Raw genomic sequence first — 26,777 nt, forward strand, 5'->3', positions numbered from 1 at the left:
CTACTGAACTTGGGTTGGCAGGAAGGGATGCAGAAGGTACTTTTTCTTCGGGGTGGCGGAGCTCAGATGGCTTAAGGAGTCAAGGTCTGAGCTAGTGGTGGGATGGGGAGCTGAAGGAGAAGAAATAGGCTCCCCATGAGGAACCGGATGGAAATGGAATATCGTGGTCATTGGTGGTTGGTAGGTTTCGAGTCCTGTCGGTGGCTCAGAACCTGGTGGGGTAGGGGTATCGGTGTATACCCCTGCCGTATTTAATTTATGTTTGGGCACTTTAAATTGTTTCATGTTGGAATAATGTTGGTATATGTTATGTATATATGTGTTATTTATATTGGGGTCATTGCCTTTTATATTGACAAAAGGATACGGGTAAAAGGGCAGAATATGTGGGGCAATGACCCATGTTTCCATGTTAAGTTATTATGGTTATATTATATTATTATTATAATTATTCTAATTGTTATTATTTGAGATTGTTTAATAAAGCTGTGGACAATTTTTCCCATATTCCCTAGTGTCAGTGCATTATTGGGTTAGGTATGTGGGGTGGTTGTCCTGGATTCCGACTGCCCATATGGCGACTATACACCGGTCAAGAAAAATACCCCTCTCTGTCTAACTAGATAATTTTTTTTACCTGAAGCTGAGAGAAGCAAGGTGAATTGTTAGTGTAGGACCCACCTTAGAAGTTTTTTCCTTGACGTGGCAGGTGGGCTCACACCTATTGGCCATTGGAGTGATACAGTTATAGTGCATGGGGACTTGGGATAGCACACAAGTAACTTTTTTCAATCCAGAATATTTAACTCCCAAACAAAATACAGGACAGTGATAATAGTTTAACTTGTAAGCTTGTTTGAGCAGGGCCCTCAACACCCTTTTTGTGCGTCCAGCTCATCTTGTTAAATATTAAATATTTCTGTTAATCCACCCATTGTACAGTACTATGGAATTTGTTGCCATTTATTAATAATAATAATAATAATAATATTACTTAAATTCCATTAAAGGTGTTTATTTAAATCAATCACAGACACCGTTAAAGCACTGTTAGTATTGTATTTAATGATTTCCATAGTAACACACCACTGATCAGTTTAAATTAAAATATATATTTATAAATATATCCATTTGATATAATATAATGTGACATCTGTCCTCTAAAATACAATAAAATCACATCTGTGGATGTAGTAATCAGAGAGTGATCAAGGTTATCCTTTACATTGAGGTGAATCAGTTGGGAGTCTTGGATGTTACCCCATGCCACGCCGAATACAGGTAAGTTAAATTAATGAGACTCGTGTTCCACGTGGCCCACAAGAACCTGGACTAGACCTGCTGCAACTGAACCTCCCAATGCCAGGAACAATAGGCAGCATTTGCTAAGGGGCAAAGAGAACGGGGATAGAGCCAACGGGTAAACTTTATGGCCCCTTCCATTCTATATGTGTCTGCTATTCAGAACTCCTCTTGTAAGTTACATTTGTAATTACATAACTGAGAGGATTAATAGGACGAGTCATTGGACATACACAGGAGAAGATCTGTTTTCTCTCTCAATATTAGATTTTAAATAATCATTTTCAGGAGTTTTAGGGCTGTCAATGAAATGGTGCTAAAATCAGACCTGGGGCTTTTCAGGAACCCAGTCAGAACTTCAGCTCAGGAAAGCCCCCCTTTGTAGGCAGTACAAGCATGGCATTAATCAAGCACAGTTTATGTCTTTCAAAATTAAAAGCGTTCATTCTGACGTACTCTTTTTATATATCTCATCAACATCTCTTATTCCACTATTTAACAGAACAAAACAGCTGCCTTTGCTGTGGTATGAAAAATCTTTTAGGTAGCAGAGGTTCCAAACCATCTGTAAATTAAAGTGATCACATTCTTTTATGTGTTTTCATGATGAATAATGTCATCACTTAGCAGCTGTTTCCCTGAAGAATATGATCTGTTGGTATCTGAGCTGGTCCTCGACAGTCCTGACCTGGCTCAAACCAAACATCCATCCAGCAGGAGCTTCATCCAATGTTACCAGGAAGAGTAACAGCTCCACTATGCTCGTTCCATGTGAACGAGGAAGTGCTCTTTCAGGTGATGGTCACCACCAACTCCTTTTTAAATGCTCAGAATCTGATTTCCATTCCATGGCTGCACTGGAGTAAAGTTCCTCTTCGTTTCTGTCCTTCGACAAAACCTCTTTTTCCAGATGATGGCGAATAAGAGAAGAAAGATGAGGCAGCAGAGGCCCAGAGAAACCATCCCTACTGGAGAAGGCACAAAGCACGTTCCATACGTGAGTGTGATACAAATCAGACGTAGGAGCAAAACCAATAATAATGACATTCTAAAAATACTTACCGGTTTCTAGAATCTGGTATGGGTGGCTAAGCTTGATTGGTTCATCCTTGTAAAAAATATATATATATTTTTTTAATCAGATTTCATAGGATGTTCAGATAAAGTCTACTATTATCTATTAAAGCCATTTATTGAGTCCAATTTTATATAGTAAACAGGGAAATAAATAAATATCAACATGCCACTAACTTGTGGTGATAATGGTAGTAAACATACAGAGAGTTTCAAATTCATATTGATTACCCAGCATAACATTATTGACCGTTGCTTTGTATCTTTTTGAACATACAGGTCCGAAATAATTGGACACTGACACAATGCTCATCTTTTTGGCTCTGTGCGCCACCACAATGGATTTGAAAAAAATGAACAGAGATGCAATTGAAGTTTAGACTTTCAGTTTTAATTTAAGGGGTTGGAATTAACTCCAGACCTTTTGCCTGCTTAACTGATTAAAAAATAACGAAGGAATAGCTCACACCTGTCCATGAAACAGCTTTTGAGTCAATTGACCAATTGCTATTGGTTCCTTGAAAAAGAGGGGGCTACATATTAAAGAGCTAAACCCTTCCTCCAATTTGGATGTGAATACCCTCAAATTAAAGCTGAGGCACTGCACTTCAAGCCATATTCATTATTTGACTGTAACTTAAATTTATTTTGGTAAACAGCTGAAATAACCAAACTTGTGTCAGTGTCCAGATATTTCTGGAACTAATTGCATGTTCCATAACCCTTATTACAATGATCATGCATAAATGTATGGGTATTAAACTCAGCTTTTAGAAATACAGTGACCCACTTACTGTACTGTATATACGTATATTTAAAGTGCTGATCATGAGACTGCATTGGCTCCAAGAACAACCCCACAAAGTACAATAAATAGGGACTGTGCAGATTGTTAGAACTGTGCAAATACCACGAATGGGCCAAATATAGTCCATAATATGTAAAGATATTATCTTACAGCTTCCAGCCAGAAGTAAATATTCATTTGCATATAAAGGATAAATGAGAGCATTAGCAGTGTAGTGTAATAAATGGAGTATTTATAGTATAGTACATTTAGTCTCCAATATTAACATGTCAGAAACTGTCTTTTTCTGTCACTAGTGTCTGCTTTTAAATAAAGTTTAATGACAGTCAGAAACATTCGGAAGAAATAGGCATGTGCGTATTGGCAAAAGAATAGCAAGCAGCTTGTCTGCGAGTGCAGCAGCGTCAACATGTCCACAATCATTTCCCAGGTTATTTGGAGTCACTTTATGGAGAACATTCTAAATCCCATTCCGAATGTGGAAGAAGATGCAGATCCTGGGGAACTCGCGGGGTCAAAACACGTTAACCGACTGGGATTCTACTTTCACTCACAGACCCATTGCCCCATTCTGGGACTTGGCTCTCACCTAACCTGAACTTTCTTTCTGGAATTGTTGGATGGACTTTATTTGGCATGTTTATACTACTTGCACAGTTAATGCAATTTGCACATTCACTAAATATTGGAATTTAAGATTTTCGAGACATTATTTTTTAATTAAGCTAAGCCTGCCTAGTTCCAGGTTTAGCCACTAAACACATTTTTGGACTGAATTCAAATCTGACATCAATAGCCGGTATAGATAAACTCTCCAACTCACTATAGTCACAGATAGGCTATTTATGTTTTTTCTCAATAAATATAATTGTAACGATATTGGATGAGAGCAGGTGTTTTAAGCCTTTGAAATATGAGGCCACTTACAATATATGTCTCCGGTCTGTCCATTAAACAGGTCACATCCTTTTCTTCCAGGAACCGACATAGGAAGCGAAAGCTGCAGTCACTAAAATCCTCATTCATGTTATACCTGAGAGAAGGGAATATATAAAATCACAATGTTAGAAAATGCAATATAACCACTATAAAACCCATTCCTGCCATACATACACCATCCACAAGGTGGCACTGTATCAATGGAACTGCATTCTCCATTCTACTGCTAGAGAGACTGGATCCCAACCTTCCTCCCCATCTTATTGAATAAAGTAACTTTTTTTTTTTTTAAGTATTAGAAACTGAAAACAGACATTCCAAGTGCTTAATGGCCATTAAATCCTGCGGTGAAAATGGTTTGACATTACCTGAAAATAAATGTGTCCACAGAGTCCTTGCACCATAACCACTACAAAAACTGTATAGTTTGGAGTGTCACTTTAAGAAAATAAAGTGTCATTTAACCAGTTTGGCCTAGTTTATCTTTTTAATCTAATTATTCCATATTTGTAAAACAGTTTTTTTTTTTTAAAATACAATAACGCTGTTTAATAACTGATCATATAACGTGTCTAAAATATTCAAATGCCAATAAAAACACAAATCCATGTTGTATCTGAGAGCATTGCTCCAGAGTCTTCGCTGTGATCTTATATGACGATAAAATAATAAAGTTGAAATGTCCTGTTAGGACGGTGACCATCAGAGCCTTAGATAGAAGTTACATATGTAATAACTTATCCAGGAACACGGAGCAAAGTAACCAACTGTGAACCTATACTTGGATTTTTCTTTTCTATTGGTTTACCTTTGGAGGGATCCTGTCCTGCTCCTTAGTTTAAGTTTGATGCTCTCACTGCCTTAGCACAGCTAGAGTTGACAGATCATGAATGGCTTCTTGGTAGTGAATGGGTTATATCAGAACACGACATCTTGTCTTAATGTGGTGATACACGCTTTTAGAATCACTCAGCTGTTTTAATATCTGGTCAGTGATGTTTCTAATGATTTAACCCACTGTGCCTCCCAGAATATTGCCCAGTTTTTATATTATTTGCAGTGTGTTGTGAAAACTGGTGCAGGACTCACTGTAGGAAACCATAGACATGGGTGATAGTGGCCAGAAGGATACATGTTTATGGCAAATGAGTTTAAAACGTTTATTATCATAAATATTAAAACCTGCCTCAAAGTTTAAGACAGGACAGCACTGTATTTATTACAAAAGAAGCAAACATGATGGACCCCAAACATAAGGCCTCTGTAAATCTTAACCCCTTAAGGACCAAACTTTTGAAATAAAAGGGAATCATCACATGTCACACATGTCATGTGTCCTTAAGGGGTTAAACAACTCTAAAATTCCTAACCAGCGTCTGCTCTGGGTTAATGGATCCTCACCCGGTCCGTCTGGACAGCAAGCATTTTCCCGACCCAGCCGGACAGTAACAGGAGTCTGTGTCATGATCCATGCCCAGATTGTGCCCCATCTCGTGCGCCACATACTTTGCCAGCTCCTTAGGGCTTACACCCGTATCCTAAAGGGTTAAAAAGAAAAACGCATTGACTGGAAGACATGGTATTCCAACATAGCCATTGCCAGGCTTTCCCACTTACTCCATTTACATCTTTCATAAAAATGTCAAAAAGCCTCCACAGTTTTTTAATGTATTTATTTTATAATATTCCGCTTAGTTTGATTGCTGCCCATGGATTTCAGAGTTGTGTATGGCATTTCTGCCGAATAGTCACCAGCTCTGCTCCTTCATGTGGTGCAACATAGCAGCCTGTCCAATGGGCGTTTAATGCAGCCTGGTGCTAACGTGCAGGTGTGGGCACTCTGTGTGGCTCATAGTTATATCACAATAACCATAGACACATTTATTCCTGGTGTAGATAAACAGATAATGGTTTGCATGATTACCATTTGGAATAAAAACTTCTTGCTGCCCCTTTTCCATTTATAATATTATTATCACATGGTGACATGGTCTGGATCCTGACTCTGCCGTACACACACTCTGGGACTGGATATCTGTACTATGTAACCTAGATAGCAGGTACTGACCTCTAACTACATACTACGCCTGTATGTCTTTCAGTCAGCAGCCAATCAGGAAAACCTGACCTGGTGACCTGGTGCATGCTGGGAGGGATGAAGGAAGTTTAAATGTACACATTTCTTGAAATAAATAAATATTCACATGGCATGAGTTCTGCTGTTTACCGAGGAGATTGATATATATATAGTAATATAACACTACGGTATACTCATTTTATTCACCTTTATAACTCCACCACTATGATCCGGGGTGCACATTTTTGCAACAAACGCCTCTCCAAGAGCGTGGTTCTTAAACTGTTTCCCACTGCAGGTGACGAAGAAAGAAAACACAGGTTAGTGCTGGAGACACTGTGTCAACTATATTTACACATCATTCATTAAAGCAGGGTCTCAGACTGGCGGCCGGAGCGATATCATTCTCTTACAATGGCGCCTGTCAAGGGGTGGGATATATTAGGCAGCAAGTGAGCAGTCATTTCATGTGATGGAAGAAGAAACAGTAGGCAAGCGGAAAGATCTGAGTGACTGTGACAATGGCCCAATAGTGATGACTAGATACTTGGGCCAGCGCATCTGCAAACAGCAAGTCTTGTGGGATGTTCCCGGTATATAATGGTTAGTACCAACTAAAAATGGTGTACGGGAGGACAACCATTGAACCAGCGTCAGGGTCATGGGAGCTCAAGGTTCACTAAGGTATGTGGAGAGGGAAGATTAGTCTGGCTGGACTGATCACACAGACCAGCTACTTAAATAGCTGAAAAACGTAATGCTTGTCATGATAGAAAGGTGTCAGAACACACAGGGCATCACAGTTTGCTGTGTATGGGACTGCGTAGCTGCAGACCTATCAGAGTGCCGATGATGATGATCCTTGTCCACTGCCAAAAGCAACTTCAATAGGGACATGAACGTCAGAAGTGGACAATGGAGCAGTGGAAGAAGGATGCCTGTTCTGATGAATCCCGTTTTGTTTAGATCGGGTGGATAGCTGGGTGTGTGTGCATCGTTTATCTGGGAAAGAGATTGCAGCAGGATGCACTACGGGAAGAAGGCAGGCCGGTGGAGGGAGTTTTATGTCTGGGCAATGCTCTTCTGGGAAACCTTGGATCCTGGATCTGGAAAACCTTGGATCCTTGACACATGACACCTACCTAGAGATTGTTGCAAACCACATACACCCCTTCATGGCAATGGTGTTCCCTAAAATAGTTTAAGAATTTGAGGAATATGTCAAAGAGTTCAAGGTGCAATAATAAACGTTTCAGCAGAAACTACAACAGGGTTCCATTATATGGTCCCCAAAATAGCCAAACATTTTGACTTATCTCTAGGTCTTCATCAAACCCAATATGTGACATGAGCCTATAAATCAAACACAAACAGCGGAAAGCCGTCCTAACGAGTCGAGTGACAAAATTTGTCACTAGAGCTTATTGGTTCCAATACATCAGATGTAATAAAGAAACTGGTATAAAATAAATATTGTCCCCTAAACGTGAAGTCTCACTCTTCTAGTAACAGAAAAATAAGAAAACTGTGAGAATACAGTTTTATGACACAAAAGCCATTCCTTTTTAAATTATTATTATTATTATATTTATATAGCGCCATCAAATTCCGCAGCGCTTTACAGTGGGTGGACGAACAGACATGTAGTTGTAGCCAGACAAGTTGGACACACAGGAACAGAGGGGTTGAGGGCCCTGCTCAATGAGCTTACATGCTAGAGGGAGTGGGGTAAAATGACACAAATAGGTAAGGATAGTATTAGACTAGTGGCAGTTGCAGAAGAGGAATCAGTCGGGAGCTATTAACAGTTTAATTGATACGCTTTTATGAAGAAGTGGGTTTTTAACGATGTTTTGAAGGAGTGGAGACTGGGTGAGCATCTAATGGAGGAGGGAAGCGAGTTCCACAAGAACGGTGCAGCCGTCGAGAAATCTTGAAGGCGAGCATCAGAGGTGGGAGTACGGACAGAAGATAGACGTAAGTCTTCAGCAGATCGTAAGGGCCTATACGGGACATACTTGTGTATAAGGAAGGATAGATAGGTGGGAGCAGCATTATGTAGACATTTGAAAGCAAGAACCAGAATTTTAAATTGAGCTCTATATTTTATAGGAAGCCAATGTAGGGACTGACAGAAGGGTGAGGCATGGGAGGTGCGGGCGAACAGGAAGATGAGCCTCGCCGCCGCATTCATTATGGACTGTAACGGCGCAAGTTGGGAGCACGTAAGACCACTGAGAAGCGGATTACAGTAGTCAAGGCGAGAAAGGACAGTTGAATGGACCAACACCTTAGTCGCATGTGGGGGCGGATGCGCACAATGTTTTTGAGATGGAAATGACAGGATTTGGCGATAGATAGAGCATGAGGCTTGACGGAGAGGTCGGAGTCAAAGAGAACACCTAGGCAGCGAGCCTGATGGTAGCACCGTAGACTTGGAGAGAGACAGACACAGGAGTAACAACACTTAAGGGAGGAAAGACCAGAATTTCAGTTTTGGTCAAGTTTAGTTTAAGGAAGCCATCCAGTCAGAAATAGCAGAGAGACAGTCAGATACATTAGTCAAGAGGACAAGGAGAGATCAGGAGAGGACAGGTAGATTTGCGTGTCATCTGCATAGAAATGATATTGGAAGCCAAAGGAGCTAATGAGTTTACCAATAACTATAATAGCAAGCAGTTGGCTCAGGGGGTATTGATTTTCTAATAGTTTATATTCATTTACAATCTAATTTCTAGGTAGTTTGCTGAAAAGTGTCTTCTTAAGATTTGTTGTGTGGCAGGACTCTAAAACCATGGGCTTTTCTTTCTATTACCACTGAGTAAATAGTTAGCAGTTTGTTTTTTTCTTGATGGACAGAGGACAAACCTTATGAGTTGCATGTTATCATGATGTTTCCGGGGCAGCAGATGCTGTCTTCTCCACTCTAGGACCTCTAGTAGGGTGGAAGATGCGGTCTCTGAAACATTGGCCTTATTTTCCTCTGTCCAAATTTCAATCCCCACCAAAAAGATTTGAAAGCTGATCTTCAAAAATATCTATAACAATTTAAATGAAATATATCAAATAGTGTTGAATCATATTTCTTCTTTTCCAGGAACCCCATTGAACAATTTATCTCACCACAGACAGACATTCACTCACTGAATTTGTTTAAGAAGTCACAATTGTTATCTTATGGGTCTAACACATTGATTGGGAAACCTTCTGAGTATATAATGCAGTAGCATAACTTGTCCTTAAACCACTGCATGAATCAAATAACTTCTAGTAAGTCTTTCTGTTGGTCGAGCAGTACCTGGTTAAGGTGGTGAGCAATGGTCATCAGATGTTGTCTGGTTTTGTCCAAGTTCTCCCCATGACGCTGAAACTAGATGATACATAAATACCTTCAGATTTAAAATCTCCGAGCTATTATAACATATTTACACAGAAATCACCCAGTATATATCACTGATGAAGCCTAGCACTTTGGTCAGTAAGGTGGCAGACAAGATGCATTATGGATTACAGAATATCCCAACGAGCTCACTGAAAATTAACCAGTCCTGACAGACACATACTATACAATTTCGACCCAGATTTCTGGACACGATTGTTCCACCTTTGCTAGACTTACCTGTCTTATCAGTTTGAATGTATATAAAAAAAACCCACAAAACTCACTTTTTCACTCTCATGACAAAGACCCTTATAAATCATTCCCATTTAAATGACTAAATTATTTAAAATCTCTTTATTTAACTCGTATCCTACCAGAATTCTGAGACAACAGTTGTGCTTTCTTAATTTCTTAATAAAAACTGAAAAATCACAATTATGGTTCTGACCTTTTCTGGTTTCCTTCACAAACTGTTATATTTTGGTGAATAAAGATTCAAACTGAAAACTGTATTGAACTTGGGTTCTGATTGCATGAAACATGCTACCGTGCACTTACCTCTGCTTTATCAGCTACCAAGAACAGCTCAATGTTGTAATTGTCCATCACATCCTTCTAGAAACAAAAAAATCCAAAAATGTTAATATTGTCACCTTGTACACTCAAAAATAAATACATTATAAAAACGTTCACTATAAGGACCTTGATGCTCCGGTCAGCCTGAGATTAGTGGGAGTTACATTCTAGAGTTGAATTAATAGGGTAAAGAGCATGGGTTCTGCATTATCCCAGCAGGATTAAAACTTGCTGTGAACTGGTCGCCGTGAGGAATGGAACACAAGAACAAAATTGGTTTTCCCCATTCCTACTCACTGATAATTTAGGATTACAGATATATTTATAGTTATTATGATTTTCATACCTTTCTGGAAGGAGTCTGCAGGGAGCGGGTCAGACGATGCTGCACCAATTTAGGGTCTTGTTTGTAGGTATTGTGTTTGGTGATCACATAGTCGGATTCAGATTGGCCGGTGGCCTCGATGCTGTATGTGTCATTGCCGTGACAAATATAACCACTGAAATGAACACCACAGAAATGTAAAAAGAGCCCTGGTCCTTAACGGTAAGAAAATAAAAAAAATGGTTGGGTCACTAAAGGGTTAAAAGGAAAACATGACTTCTCTGTAAATTATGTCATTGAATAAAATATACAAATCACTTAGGACTAAAACATATAACTTATTTTGTTTAACATTTTTTTCATTTGATTAAACATTTTTTTTTTTTTTGTTAAACTTTTTTTTGCATAGGAAGCTCCATGTTCTTTTAAATTTAAGTTGATGATTTAGGAAATGACATCACGGTACAGGCACAGCCAGGGCACACTTTGCAAATGAGTTTGAGATTTAGAAACATTGTTTCATTTCTCCTCCTCTCTGTCTGCTGTCTCTGTGCTGACTGCCAGGTGCAATGTTCAGAGCTAATAACAATGACTGACAGGCGCTAAGATGGTGGCGCCCAGTTATATGATATAAAATATACGGTAGCCAGTCAGCTCAAATGAACAATCTCACTGCAGGATAAACTCAAATAATAATTATATCAGTAGAATGGTGATGCTCTTTTCATAAATAACAGAAAATACAGTTTTATTTTGACACTTAATAAGTTTACCTGAGGCCATGACAAGTGCAAACTGAAGCAAAGGATTCTGGGAGTCCTTCCACCTTCCCTGTATAGCAGCAGTGAGCCTGTAGATAAAAGGAATGTCATGTTATTATCCTGTCTTAGCCCCTTCCCTACCAAACACTTATTGTTTGAAAAACTAGTAGCAATATTTGAGGCAAGGGATGCTTAGCTACCACGTAACCATATAATAAAACAACACTCTTGTGTGCCGATTGGTTTTCAGGTAAGCTTAAAAAAATATAAAATATATACATTTACACAATTTTTTTTATACATTCATGCATGCTTAAAACCCATTTTTGGGACATTAAAAATTTACAGCGTCCTTTATCTTGTAAAAATGTTACACAGGCTTTGAAATGTTAGTAAAGTGTCAGAAAACAATTTAACCAAAATACAGTAGTAGATGTGAGAAAAATAGATACATAAAAATGGTCAAATACCGTGCTTCCTTAAGGCATTACCAGCAGCAGTACAGCTTACTGACACTGTAACAGAATGTAAAAAGTATGTCTGCGTTTGACCAGAATGCTCACATACAGAATACCCTCCAACATTAGAGCCCCGTGAAGCAGGACATCGGTGGGCAGGTTCGAAGGGGTGGAGGTGGGCCAGTGATTTGAATTTTTACTTGATTCTGAAAGCGATGGGGTTAACAGCTCCAACACAATAATAAAAAAATACAAAAAAATCTTTTTTTTTAAGGATTCATTCTGTTACAATATAATAAAGGGTGACAGTTGTTGGATTTGTAAGTGAAAGCTTTCACTCTTTCTTTATATGACTGGCCCTAAGCTAGTTATAGGAAGCAGAGTTTATAATAGTGATGGCCTGAGACTCGAGCAGCTACCTGTCATAGCTTGTGTGGTATGCAAAGGACACAGGGAATAATATATACAACGTCACATATATATTTCCTTAGAAAGCCAAGTTATATCCTTTAGGGCTCTAGCATTTGGCCGTAAGGGAAGAGAGATTTGTTTGTGAAAAATAGAGAGTCGTTTTCAAGAGTTAAAATTAAATAATGTTTTTAAAAGCACAACGTATGCAAAAACTAGTCCAAAAGTTGCAACTTTTTCTATGAGCTAGCCGATATATGACTTATGTGGTACATTTGCTGATAAGCAGTTGATTGGTCATGAATAACTCTCATAAATCTCTGGGTCCAATCCAACTCAAAAACATAGCCCGCATCCGCCCCTTTCTTACGCAAGATGCTACCAAGGAGCTTGTCCATGCTCTAGTAATTTCCCGCATGGATTACTGTAACCCTCTCCTGATTGGTCTCCCCAAAAGCCGTACTGCCCCGCTACAGTCTGTAATGAATGCTGCAGCTAGACTGATTTTCCTATCCAGTCGGTCCTCTCACACCTCGCCCCTCTGCCAGTCCTTACATTGGCTCCCTGTATCCTATAGGAGTCAAGTCAAAGTGCTAACCCATACATTTAAAGCACTGAACAATTCCAGCCCCTCTTATATCTCTTCACTGATCCAGAGGTATGCCCCTCCTCGTACCCTCCGCTCTGCCCGCGACCACCTCTCGCACCCGTACGGCCAACTCACGCTTGCAGGACCTCTCACGGGCGGCTCCTCTCCTATGGAATAACTTGCCTACTGCCATCAGACTCTCCCCTAGTCTTCAATCATTTAAGAAGGGCCTTAAAACCCATCTCTTCAGGAAAGCGTATGGCCTCCCAGAGTAATCTCTCCCTTACATACCTGTCTCTTGCTCTCCTATGGGATAGTGCTTTGCTCTCTCCTCCAGCTCTGCTTCACTCCTACTTGATATTTCCTATCCTAATGTTTCTAATACCCCACCTCCTATAGACTGTAAGCTCATTTGAGCAGGGTCCTCTTCAACCTATTATTCCTGTAAGTTTTCTTGTAATTGTCTTATTTATTGTTACATCCCCCCTCTCAAAATATTGTAAAGCGCTACGGAATCTGTTGGCGCTATATAAATGGCAATAATAATAATAATAATAATATATTCTACTACACAAATAGTCATTGCTGTTTTAGCGCCAGATGCTGTGGATAGCGCCACCACCTGGGCATTTCAGGCCAGCAGCAGGCAGTGTTCATCCAAAGATACACAGTCAGTAATGGGACAGCGACAGGCCGCCCTGGTTGTACACAAGGAAAACACTTGCTACATGTCCGATATTGACTGCAATATGGCGGGATGAAGAAAAAAACACAGCTGCGGTGAGGATGGTGCCTAAAGGTGCTGTTTCTGCTGAATGTCCCCTGTGGCGTGATATATTACGTAAACAAATAAAAGCAGTAATGAGCTAAATTCCTCAGTCGCAGCACCTGTTCTCCACCTCAAGCAGAGCCCCCTCTAATTGAGATCGTTTTCATGTTTAGTTATTTTCCGCGGAACTCTAATGAGTTTCCAAGAGGTCCACTGGCCGGATGGAGAACAGACCAAGGCTGGATTAATGTTTAGGAAGAATGTTTAGGATTCTTCTATTATTATACAGTACTAATCTACTGTAAATGTTATTCATATAAATGTATTTTATACTGAAAAGATATAAAGCAGGTATCCAATAGAGTGCAAAAGTAAGCAGTCCCAGGAATTCACAGGGCCTCATCATAGGTAACACCATCTTTAGATAAAGAGAAATAAAATTACTAGACAGGTAGGCATGTGCTATACTCAGAATAACCTGAATTTACTATCTACTGACCATAAGAGGGACTGAGAAGGAAATAATTGCCCTGTTAGGTTGAAGTCATGTACCATGTGAGATCAATTAATTTGTCATTTAGAACATCGGGATCACAGGTGAGGAGGGGAGAAGTCCACCCATCGTAAGAGAAGACTATCATGTTCTGCTGGCAGCTGAGGAGTATAGAAGTGGCCCCATTGTTTATAAGATTTCTGTTACATACAGAGGACAGTTTATCAGACTCTCAATATGATGGAATTGTTAAATTCCTCTCATGACAGATCTCACACAATTCCTAGAGTGCGATAACGGGAGGCCTAGTATCAGTTGTCTTCATCTCTAACATTGGATATTTTTCCAGCTGTCACGTATCTGCCCCTGGTTAAGAACACACAGCAATCACCATGTTCTGACAAACCGTGGCTGATGTGGAGAAGTGAATGGCAGGTTTATTACATTGTACGGAATTACCAGCACAGTAGACAAAAAACATGGACACATGAGTAAATTCACTAAACATTGCATTGTGGAGGCTTCAGAATCATTTTGTAAAATCCAGGATTAAAGACCTGACTTGGAAGAAAATTCAAGTTTGAAAATTGTACATTTCACCAGTCAGACATCTACAAGAATAGCGAATAAACCCGAGCATGTTCTTCGTCCCGCTCTACTTTCCAATGGCACGGGTCCTTATCCCTCATTGCAACTATGTTACGGCACAATACCAGGGATCCAGTCAAGATAACAATTTCACATGTGGAAATATGAAAATAATGAAAAACACAAAATGTCTGTGCACGTCAATTCATCCAAAAAATAAAAAAATATATTTTGGTTGTTTAAGGATTCGGCCATGTGGCATTTCGGTTTGGGCAAATTTTGTCCATGTAATCGTTTTAGGAGAACACAATTTGACGAACCAAAATTCAGCGAATGGGTCGATGGATTTACTGCAATCCATATATATTTAGCACTATACGGATAGGCGCATTTTATCAACATTTGAGTGACAGATCAAGTGAAAAAAAATTAACCAATAGAGGAAGAAACAAGAAGCAGTAAAAATAAAAATCTATGTTTACTAAATATATTCATGACATACCAGGTGGTCCATTTCTTCTGTAACCAACGTCCCATCTCCCTGATAATGTGAAGCAGTAAAATTCAACGCCAACAGGTCTCTGAAATATACATACAGTGTACAAATTATTATTATATGTGCATACATTTAAAAATGGTGTGTGCCTGTGTAGATAGACAGACATAGAACACAGACAAACAGATAGAGATAGATAGACAGACAGTGATAGACAGACAGTGATATACCCACTGTAAAGCGCTGCAGAATTTGTTGGCGCTATATAAATCATAACATAATAATAACAGACAAACAGATATATACACAGACAGATAGATACATAGATATATATATAGAGTGATTGATATATAGACAGACAGACAGATAGATAGATAAATAAATAAACAGACAGATAGATAGACAACACAAACAAACAGACAGATAGAGCTCTGACAATGCAGAAATTGCCGTAATAAACGTGAATCATTATTACAGTTCCCCGCATGGCAGTCCATTTGAAATGCCATTGTTATGGTTAGGGTTAGAGGGTGTCTGTCTGGGCTGTCTGTTAGATGGGCTTAGAGTTATTTTAGGGAGATTTAAAATTAAGGGGCATCTGCTTTCAATATGCTGTGGACTCTAACCCCTATTATCCTCAACCCAGTTTTGGCTGCAATTGATAGGCGTTATAGTTCACACTTGTTAAAGAATAGATCGCTGTTACACCACATTGTATGGACATGAAATTACAGTGTGGAATGTACCATTTACACCTACTAAGGCCTGTAAGAATACTTCATTGACATAAACCATTACCAAGCGATAGTGGCCCAGTGTATAAACGGCTCCATTATAATATCGCTTTAACTGCAGCCGCTATTTAAAGTCAGGGTTTTTGTTGTCCATGTGACACTGGTTAGATTACAATGTAGTATTTTCCAGTCCCAGCAAGTAAAACTCACTACAAAGAGTGGTTTGAAATCCTCCGCTGAGGCCCGGGGGCTTGCAAGCATTATTTCCCCTAACGGCAGTGAAGGCTGTTAACCTCAGGATGTTTTGTACAATCTGAAAGCTGAACGGTTAAACATTCCATCTGGCAGTAAACTCAGAGAATGCAATGCATGTTCACAGGAGGCCCCAGGAAACAGTAATACTTATTCACCAAAGTGTAAAATGTCAGAAATTCACAGATAATCTCAAATGTTAGACTGAAAGAGCTGAATTAGAACGATTCTCTAAATCAGCCAGGTTTTCATTATTTTGGTTTAAATTTACAAATCACTTAACAATCACTTTGATTTCCTGCAAGTTCACATTTTAGTGAATAATAGTGTTAGTGTTTAGCAAAGACACCTCTCGCTCTCGCAGTCAGCGTGCCGGGATGTGAGGCCAGCTGAGCTGATTACATAGCCCCCAAAATCGATTCACGGGACGCTGGAAGCAGGGTAAAAGGAGGCGAGCCAGGGACATGAATGGCATCAATGGCATCGCCCGAAGGGGCTGAAACGGCTCTGTTGGGAAGTATGTGATTGCCTTGATAATAACAGATTTATATCCTAATGAAATCACGTGTTGAATGCAATGTCAAGATTATAAATGTTCATTCACTAAACAGTCAGGGTTATTCACTAGAGTAAGACCTACTGGGAATTCTAAGTGAATTTAAAGGGACACTATAGTCGCCAAAACAACTTTAACTTATTGAAGCAGTTTTGGCGTATAGAACATGCCCCTGCAGTCTCACTGCTCAATACTCTGCCATTTAGGAGTTAAATCACTTTGTTTATGAACCCTAGTCACACCTCCCTGCATGTGACTTGCACAGCCTTCCATAAACACTTCCTGTAAAGAGTCGGCTAATGTTTGCACTCCCTTCATTGCAAATTCTATTTAATTTAAAATGTATTATCCCCTGCACTGTTAATAGCTTGCTAAACTCACAGAAGCATTCTGTGTATGATTAAAGTTCACTTTAGAGAGCAGGCAATAAGACATTTTATAGTAAGTTACATCTAATTGAAAGTGAAACCATTTTTTTCATGCATGGTGTGCGAGTCACAGCCAGGGGAGGTGTGACTAGGGCTGCATGGACAGAAACAAAAGGGATTTGACTGCTAAATTGCAGAGATTTGAGCAGTTAGACTGCAGGATCCTGATCTATACACTAACATTGCTTCATTAAGCTAAAATGGTTTCGGTGACTATAGTGCCCATTTAAAGTTCCTCTTTGTTCCTTTATAAAATGTTTGGATGTATACACCCCCCCTTTCTGACAGCCACCTTTCTGCACCTTTGGTTGGATTGTCAGGTTTCTGAACCCAAACTCACTATTTTGCAACCATTCATTGCTCATTAAAATCACACGACAGAACTTGATTCTAGACAACAAAGCACACGAATTGTCGCATAGGAGCAATATGCATTCTTTCGCAAAATTAAAATATAATTGGGACAAATGGGAAGATGTTAAAAAAGTCTAACGTTTATAAATAATTGATTTATTGTTGAACTGTATCATTGTACAATTTATGTTATGTACATTAGTATTTGTATTGTTGCAATGGATGGACAGTTGGACACTCTTACCCACTTCCAAGTTTCCCTTTCCTCACCTACCCCTAATATAATGTTTGTTAAATCCCCCGACAGAAAATGCTGCACGCATAAAGTGCCCAAAGCTTTGAAAAGCAAAGTAATAGATGGTCATAAATAGTAAGCTTTTTAAAGAGAGAGTGGCACAGGAAGGCATTTCTTCTGAAATGGCAATGTACATGGATTGAAAAATAAAATGAATGAGATGGTATTTTGTAACGTAAATATTATATGAAGATATTAAAACGTGTTGATGATAATGTTCATCTTAAGATGTGACTGTTTTATTATTTAACTACTTAACCTACTAAATGGGAAGGTATCATTTAACAGAATCAAAGGGGCTTTAAAGGGGCACTGTCACTGTTTGGGAACGTTTCCGTACTTGCAAAGACCCCCTATGGTGAAATTGACCTTGGAGTTGGGTGAACGGAATGGGGTGAGGGGGACCGGCAATGGTAAGTTATACTTACCTGAATCTGTCCCTCAAAAGCCCCATCATGTTCTCCCAGTGGGTCCTATGCAGCTCCTGGTGTACTTGCATGTGCGAGAATACAGCATTGAGGTCTATGGACGATCCCGTGAGACCAGACAAGACACTCCTAGATGGCGGTAGGTAGTCCCTACTTTGTCTTAGTATATCTCTTGGCTGGGTTGGAAATTCTAACACAGTCAATATGAATATTTAAAGGGACACTCCAGGCACCCAGACCACATCTGCCCATTGGAGTGGTCTCGGTGCCAGCTCCCACTACCCTTAACCCTGCAAGAGTAATTATTGCAGTTTTTTATAAACTGTAATATTTACCTTGCAGGGTTAACTCCTCCTCTAGTGGCTGTCTACTAGACAGCCACTAGAGGGCACTTCCGTGTCCAGCGTCGCTCAATTCCCCATAGGAAAGCATTGAAAAGCATTTTCAATGCTTTCCTATGGAGAGGTCTAATGCGCGTGTGTGGCATTGCCGCGCATGCGCATTAGGCCTCCCCGGCCAGCGGGCAGGATGAGTCTCCCCCGCCGGCTCACGTAATGAAGAGGAGGAGCGGCGGTGACCCGAAACCACCGCCGAGGGACATCAGCGGGGGTCTCAGGTAAGTGACTGAAGGGGTTTTCACCCCTTCAGCAACAGGGGATTGGGAGGTGGGAGGGAGAGGGCACCTGCAGTGCCAGGAAAATGGGTTGTTTTCCTGGCACTGGAGAGTCCCTTTAATAAAGATTCTATATTTATGAAATACTAATTTTTGGGGTGTGAGGGGGCGGGGGGGGGGGGGTAATAGTTCAGCTTTAACCAACTTTTTTTTAAGAAACCGCAAAAACCCTAAAAGATAAAAAAGAAAAATATCCACTAAGGATAACCGCTGGAGAATACAATAACATATAGCAGATTCAATTTAAATGAGATGGAAAGGTTACCAGGATAATGTGGTTTATTCCAGGGAAAATGCAGGAGATCTTTCATCAAGTCCAAATCCATTTTAAAAAGAACTCGATTTGTTTCCTGTTTCAAGAGCTGAAAATCCCAGCGCTGATAAGAGTTTGGCTATATCTTCCCTGTCTACTATTAGTGATAAGTCCTAACTCCTTTCCGATAATAAATCCTCGTACACAATGATGTCACGCAGATCGGAATCAGATCCAGTGAAAATTGGGGCAAAAATGGGATAAAGAGAAATGAAAGTATATCACACAAGAAATTCGAGAATTACCAGATGAGGAACGTAAAGGATAGGGAAATACAGAAAAGGCAGAGACTCAGATATTCTTATTAATGATGGGGTTTGTATCTGTCACTAGAAATTAGTTGGAAATATTTTGACATTATTCAAAATAGTTAAAGCCATTGCTGTACATCAACACCTTGCAGGGGGCATTGGGCATTTCCGCCAACAGCTTCAATATTATATGAAATGATAAAACAGAAAGTTATGGATTGAAGATTATGAAAATTCTTCAAATCTTTGTCATTTAGACTTAGGAATCAGAAAAAGTATTCTTGACTATTTTGGCCTAATATTTGAATTTCCTGACATATTAATATTTTAGTGAATATTGATAATTGTATCAACATTGCATCAAATGTATCAACATTGATTAATATTCACTTAAATATTGATATGTCAGGAAATCCAAATTCAAATTTTAGGCCAAAATAGTCAAGAATACTTTTCTGATTCCGCTACTTTTGTTTACAGTTTGAAATTCATTTTGACTCCCAGCAAGTCACACGTTAGCCAAGTGAATAACCCTTACATCATTCTAGCAGTGTCACTGTCCTTTTAGAACTTTTCAAAGTTAGAATCGTTTCGAAAATCTCATGTCGAGTGTGTTGTAATTTCCACTGCCACATCCTGTTGGTTGCAAAGGCTGATGGGAACAGGTATCTTCTCACATAAAGTGCAATAGAAGCCTATCATATCTAACTGCAGTTGCACCAGACGATCTATGGAAGACTTTGCTGGAACGTTCATACGCCGCCATTTTGTACTCTCAAAGTACACATCTGATTTAGCTTCAGAAACGTGAGACAACAAACTCTTCCCTATTCTAGAAGCAAATTAATCAAAATAAACAATTAAATATCTGCCTACTCCTAATCTAAAAAAGGACAGAATCCAATATCTTATCTCAAGCAATATATAATGTATATTAATAAAAAATTGGTCAAGGCCGGTAATCAAAGCAAACCTAACCATTTGACCTGACTACGAACAATGACTGCCTCAAGCCTAACAATATGAATTTTAATGACCTTCCTGGGGACTGAAAGGTGTATGTGTAAATATTTAGAATTCTTGTGTATATATTTTTGCATTTTACGTATCCCACCCTTTTGGCTACTTGCTGATCGTGTTAGAATGGTGCAGAACTCCCACCCTCCTTTCATTTCGTTTTTTTTGTTATTTTAGTTTTTCTCACAGCCTCAGAGCTGTATTTGGAAGTCCTACGTTGAGTGGGAGTGATTGCTCCAGTTTTGGCTGACTTTGTCACAGGAGCCGCACTCTGGGGAAAGGTGTGTAACCATATTGTGGTACAGTTGTCCATTGCCAAAGGGGGCGGTTACTGTTTAAAGGTTCATTTGTGAAGCCATGTCACAGAAATTGTCAGCCACATTTTTGAAGGATGTTAAAAATGGGTGACATAGGACCAGGCACGTGTAGCATTTTCTCCCTGTAACCTCTGAAGGTCCGACATTACCATGAGAGCCGTCCCATTGGTTTGAATACTTACAAAATGTTTGGTGATTAATTCTACATCTACATTGGTCATGTAATCCTCCTGTAACCTGTGATCACTATATATGACATTACACACAATACTATACTCTTTGCACTTTGTTTTGTTTTTTTGTTAATGGCTAAGGTAGTCAGTTTTAGAAATATGTCAGCAAAGCAGTGTCTGAAGCCCCAACCAAATTTAATCTGGTGTCACGTCGGTTATTAGCAATGAATTCTAGGTCACCATGGGAGAGTCTGCTGAGGTTTAGATCCAGGTAGGATAGTACTTACTTTGCCTTGGTCAATATGAGACGATGGTCTTTCATTCCAATTCTTATTAAATATTCAATTCTGTTTTCATAATTTGCCTATACAAAAGAACACATATTGGATGTTTTTTTATGCTTCAATAATAATATGAACAAACAATAATGAACTGCAGTGCTCTGGGATTAATAAATGTTATGATAACTCTTGGTTCTAGAACTAACCTGGATAGATCAAACCCGTTCAATATCAAGTTCAGTTTATTGTAAAAAAACAAACCATTTGTTTATACACCTTATACATAGTTAACACATCATGGCATAAAACAACAATTTCATTTATTTTTTCATTTTTGTGCCTATCCTTTAGAAATCATTGAGTGGATAGAAGGCGCCTGGTTTTCTTTATCTTCCAACATTTCAGAGAGGGTTTGCAATACATGTATACATACCTAATTCATGCAGCACCAGAAAAAAAAATAGATAAATAAAAATGGTCAAATAGTATAAATATGGATTTAGTGGAATAGTATAAATGGTATAAATGGAATAGTATAAATATAGGAAAGTGATATTTATTTTTAGAATTGCCTTCAGAATGTAAAAGGAATATCTATATGTGGGCATAGTGCAGAGTTCTGTCAAATCAGTAAAATTTTTCATTTAAATATTATTAATTTGGCTTTAAAGAATCTCGAACAACAATAAATATTAGACCTTTATCAAAACGATGTGTTCTGAAAAATGGTACCAATTATTACAAGTGGGGCAATCAGTCTGGAAACAATTGAACTAGTAGGTACATTCCATTGGTGAGGAAATACAATATAAACAAACAAAATACACCCTATGCACAATATACCAGTGGATAAAACATAAGTGGGTATATATAAAATAATATAGAATAAATTACCCAAATAATATATGGGAGTATGAAGATTCCTCAATATCTTCAGAAAAACACAATATATAATAGAATATCTCCCAATATAATCGCGTCTAAATGTAGACGGGAGGATCGATGTAATCTTCTTTATCCCAATGGTTAACTTAAAGGGAAAAGAGACACAAGAACATAGTGTACTACTTTAAGAATATAGGAAACACTTTATTGTCTGCACATACAAAATGCAAGAAGGTTAAAAGCCCATCAAATGTTGCTGTGAACTTCTCGATGAATCCCAAAACGAAATACAGGAACTCAGGATAAAGGAACACGAACAAAATAATACAAATAAAAGTACAAAATCAAAAGTCCGTTAAATAAAGTACTCCTGCCGCCCTACGTGTTTCGTCCTTGTGTAGTACAATCTGTGATCTTCCGGTCTTTTAAATGTCCCGCCAATAAAAGTTTCTTTACGTCGACCAATAAGAATCGGTCTCGTATCGTAAAGGACTTATTTATTATGTATTGTAAATACAATTTAGATGTATTAAATTTATGTTTTTTTCTGTCCTTTATTTATTATGTATTGTAAATACAATTTAGATGTATTAATTTTATGTTTTTTTCTGTCCCACTTTGCTCTGAATGAACTTGTGTGGTATTCATTCCTTCCGCGAGACCACTCCCACCCAAGTGCTGAAACGCATTTGCGTTCCACCAGAGTGTGAGGACATGGGTCTCTCGAGAGAGGTTTGATACGCTATAGTTCACAGCAGCTTATAGGCTGTACGGACGTATCTTCTGATAGGCGGACTTACGATACGAGACCGATTCTTATTGGTCGACGTAAAGAAACTTTCATTGGCGAACATTTAAAAGACCGGAAGATCACAGATTGTACTACACAAGCCGGATGCCCCTGACGAAGTCTGAGGACAAAACGCGTAGGGCGGCAGGAGTACTTTATTTAACGGACTTTTGATTTTGTACTTTTATTAGTATTATTTTGTTCGTGTTCCTTTATCCTGAGTTCCTGTATTTCGTTTTGGGATTCATCGAGAAGTTCACAGCAACATTTGATGGGCTTTTAACCTTCTTGCATTTTGTAAGTGCAGACAATACAGTGTTTCCTATATTCTTAAAGTAGTACACTATGTTCTTTTGTCTCTTTTCCCTTTAAGTTAACCATTGGGATAAAGAAGATTACATCGATCCTCCGGTCTACATTTAGATGCGATTATATTGGGAGATATTCTATTATACATTCCATTGGTGACTCTTACATTAAAAATTCTAAACTAATGTATTAAAATGTGTAATTAGTCCAAAGTCATTCCAGCCTGAATTGTCTGATTCCGTCAATCACTTACAGGTATTTTCAAACGTAATTTTTTTTACATTTAACGCATGCAAATTTGAATTATTTTTAATGAGAGCACTCTATTAATTTGATTATATCTTATATCATTTTCCGTAATTATATTAATTATGCATGTTTTCATAGGGGGGGATATCTAAAAAAAACAGCTTGTAAAACTGTAGATCTCTTGTCTGCTGCCTTTGCAAGCCCTCCCCTTCTAACCCCACCTAGACTTTCTGTGGCTGACCAATCACAGACTTCTGATGCAGCTCAATGCAAAGTCTTTGCAAGACAATTGTTGCCTCTTGAGTTTAGCTTCACTGAGCTAAACAAACCAGGAAGATACAGGACAAGTGTCTGATTGACAGCTGGGGAAGGTAACAAAGTAACTTATAAAAGTGACAATTTTTATTGAAATCTATACATCTACTAAAATTAAAAAAAGAGGACACACCTTCTACACATGAAGCATTCCAGCAAGCTAAAGTGCTTTAGGGGTCTGGAGTGTCATTTTCGGCACCAAGTGTAATAACAGTTTTTTTTTTTTTAAATATTATAAAAGTAAAGACCCCTTTCTGGCTTTACCTGTTGCATCATTACGGTTTGGTTTGATGAACTTTTAAAAAAAGTTGCACATGTTTTCAATAACTTTGATGGCTATGTGTTCATGCGGTTTGATACCATAGCAACGGCGAAGCCACAGAACTGTAATATTTGTGAGCTACATGTCATGTGATATTTGCCCAGCATAAACGCTGTAGTTCCAAGGCTGTAGAGTTACACATACATCTTGGTTACCTGGTAGCCATTACTGATTGGCGATCCTGGGTCAATCCAGATTCTGCGCTGAATGGACACACTTCGCGCCAGCTGCTGCTTCGGGTTCTTTGTGCCGGGAATGGCTGAAATGGAAATATGAAATTACCAAGTGAAGAAATTCATTGGCCATAATTATTCATTTATTTCTAGAATACACAATTATTCTAAAGGTTTTTTTTCTTCAGGTCCCAGCATTATAGTATCAGATTATTAATTTGTATTAACGTACAATAGATCATTCGGGGGGCGGAGCTGTCCAGACGTGTAATGCTTGAGCTCTGGCATCTATGGCTGAAATTAGGGTGTTCATTTATGTAAAATCTTGTGTTAATTTAGAGTCGGGGGTTTCTGGGTAGGCCGACTGCTACCTTTCACATGAGCCTACCTTGCTATGTACCCAGGGAATCTGGGTAAAAGGGGAGTTTGTCACATATTACACGTCTGGCATTGTTGCCCACCTCCAATATGGACGTTACTGTGGTTCCAGCATAACATACATAGGTACATGATGCCAACCGGAAATGACTTCATATGTGTGCCGTAATGATGCACACACGTGAAAGGAAGTCAACGCCGAAAACCATTTGACCAGGAAATGGACCGGCATTGCCGCAGATGAATGGGATTTCAATCATGAATGGAACATATAAAAGACAAATCAGAATTCCCACAGATTATTTTTGCACTGAGGAAAACTGGATCCAGTCGAAACGCGTTTGCACTTTATCTTTTATTTAACTTGCATATTATGTGTGGTTGTATTTATTTTTTGTAGATCCCAAGAGTGGTACTACTACTTACCTACAGTGGATGTCTATTGGGACGTATATATATATATCTATATATCATTTTACCTTCTAATTCTCAACACTGGGTGTTGTATATGCTTGGTAGTGTTTGGCATTACTAGTCTTTTATTGTATGCATTAAGGTGATTGGGGAAACACCTAAAACTTTTGATACACACTCACTATTACTACATTTGAAGCGCCTAGACACCTACTGATTTTTCAGTATATTTTACTGTACTTAAATGAATAATTGAATAAATGAATGAATGAATAAGTGAATGAATGAATGAATACATGAATGTATATACATTCTGTACAGGATTGAGAATAAAGAATAGCTAGGAGATGCACATCACACTAACTATCACCAGCCCAGGTTGCTATCTCTACACTGTGCTGCTGAAACACAGAAATAAACAACAAACAACACTACGCACAACAAGGAATTAATAGATGTGAACACACAAGCTCGTAATAAATCAGATATAAACAAACGCAGTGAATAAAGTGCAAGACATTAAATAAAAACACAACAAAAGTCTCCTCCGCTGTGAGACGAAGGTAAATATTAGTGACAGACACACAGACCCCAATGACAGCTGCTCCCCTCTTCAAAGGCCCCGACCTGCAGCTGCCGCTGTCACAACACAGGAACCGTTCATTCTGAGTATATGGGTCTGTGTTCATTCACTGCTAGTACTTCCTGACTGTATACATTGTATCCTTTGTAGAGTGTCACTATACTATTACACTTAACCCTTTAAGGATCAATGGCGGAATAATTATATCATAAGAAAGCAAGCTTGAAAGATCCTCATTAACTGAATAACCGCAGAGCTGCACAGAGCTGTACATACTAAATTAACGACTCATTCCATACTAGCAGAAGGTGTTTATGGGTCATATTGCAATGGCGGTACAATATCATGAAATATTCTCTGCAGTCTCATGTTTTAGTACATTCTGTTAGTAAATACTGGGGGAGGGGGTTAGCATATTATTTATTATTATTTTATTATTTATATAGCGCCATCAGATTCCGCAGCGCTGTACAATGGGATGATCTGACCCTGCCTTTATAATACATAAATGAGAGAAATACTCAGAGTTTGACCCAAAACGACAGTTCAAACATTTACTAATATGCCAATATGATTCAAAGATTTTTTCTTATTATTAAACACTGGTTCTAATAATCGAAATATAATAATGAGAGCGAGAGAATAAAAAAACAAACAATCAGAAAACAAGAAAGAAGAACGGACAGAAGCAATCATTACATGCTGTGTTTCTGCTCTCACCCAGTGACCAGGGCTGGAGGAGGAGGATGGACAGCAGGCAGGACACATAGTGCAGGGCTGGCCTCATTCTTCACATTCTGCAGGGAGCAGGAGCTCGGACTGTGCAGGCAATGTATGGACGGTGCTCACATCATTTAATGACTTGCAAGACTAAGGGCAGGTATAGGCAAGTCAGGACGGATATCATTGGCTCACAGCATCTGTCCCCTGGGCACTAAAAACTCCCCAGTGGCTGTCACTGCACAATCTGCCATTGGGATCTGCAGGCGTTAACCCCTTCTCTGCCTGTTACAATGGACTGCATTGACAGATAGCGGAATATGGGGTATAATTATTATTGCCATTTCTATAGCGCCAACAGATTCCGTAGCGCTTTACAATATTATAGGAGGGGGAGATTTAACAATAAAAGAGACAATTACAAAAAATGACAGGACCAATAGGATAAAGAGGACCTTTTCAAAGGAGCTTACAGTATAATAACTTCGATGCACGGTGATGGTGGGACATACTGCGTACCTT

The 26,777-nt window shown here is 38.9% G+C and overlaps 1 protein-coding gene across 1 annotated transcript; it reads right to left on the reverse strand.

Annotated features, from left to right (window-relative positions):
- Nucleotides 1–1,925: 1,925 nt before the first annotated feature.
- Nucleotides 1,926–26,367, reverse strand: ADAM33 (ADAM metallopeptidase domain 33). The gene is made up of 14 exons (XM_063459778.1): nucleotides 26,256–26,367; nucleotides 24,143–24,246; nucleotides 21,124–21,200; nucleotides 15,052–15,130; nucleotides 11,257–11,333; nucleotides 10,505–10,658; nucleotides 10,141–10,197; nucleotides 9,499–9,570; nucleotides 9,069–9,238; nucleotides 6,408–6,492; nucleotides 5,525–5,661; nucleotides 4,112–4,217; nucleotides 2,365–2,410; nucleotides 1,926–2,270 (listed from the first exon to the last, which is right to left on the reverse strand). The coding sequence occupies exons 1-14, from the start codon at nucleotides 26,320–26,322 to the stop codon at nucleotides 2,122–2,124; spliced, it is 1,380 nt and encodes a 459-aa protein (XP_063315848.1). The 5' UTR covers nucleotides 26,323–26,367; the 3' UTR covers nucleotides 1,926–2,121.
- Nucleotides 26,368–26,777: the final 410 nt, after the last annotated feature.

Source organism: Pelobates fuscus, chromosome 6 (assembly GCF_036172605.1).
Source record: "Pelobates fuscus isolate aPelFus1 chromosome 6, aPelFus1.pri, whole genome shotgun sequence".
Taxonomy (NCBI): Eukaryota; Metazoa; Chordata; class Amphibia; order Anura; family Pelobatidae; genus Pelobates; species Pelobates fuscus.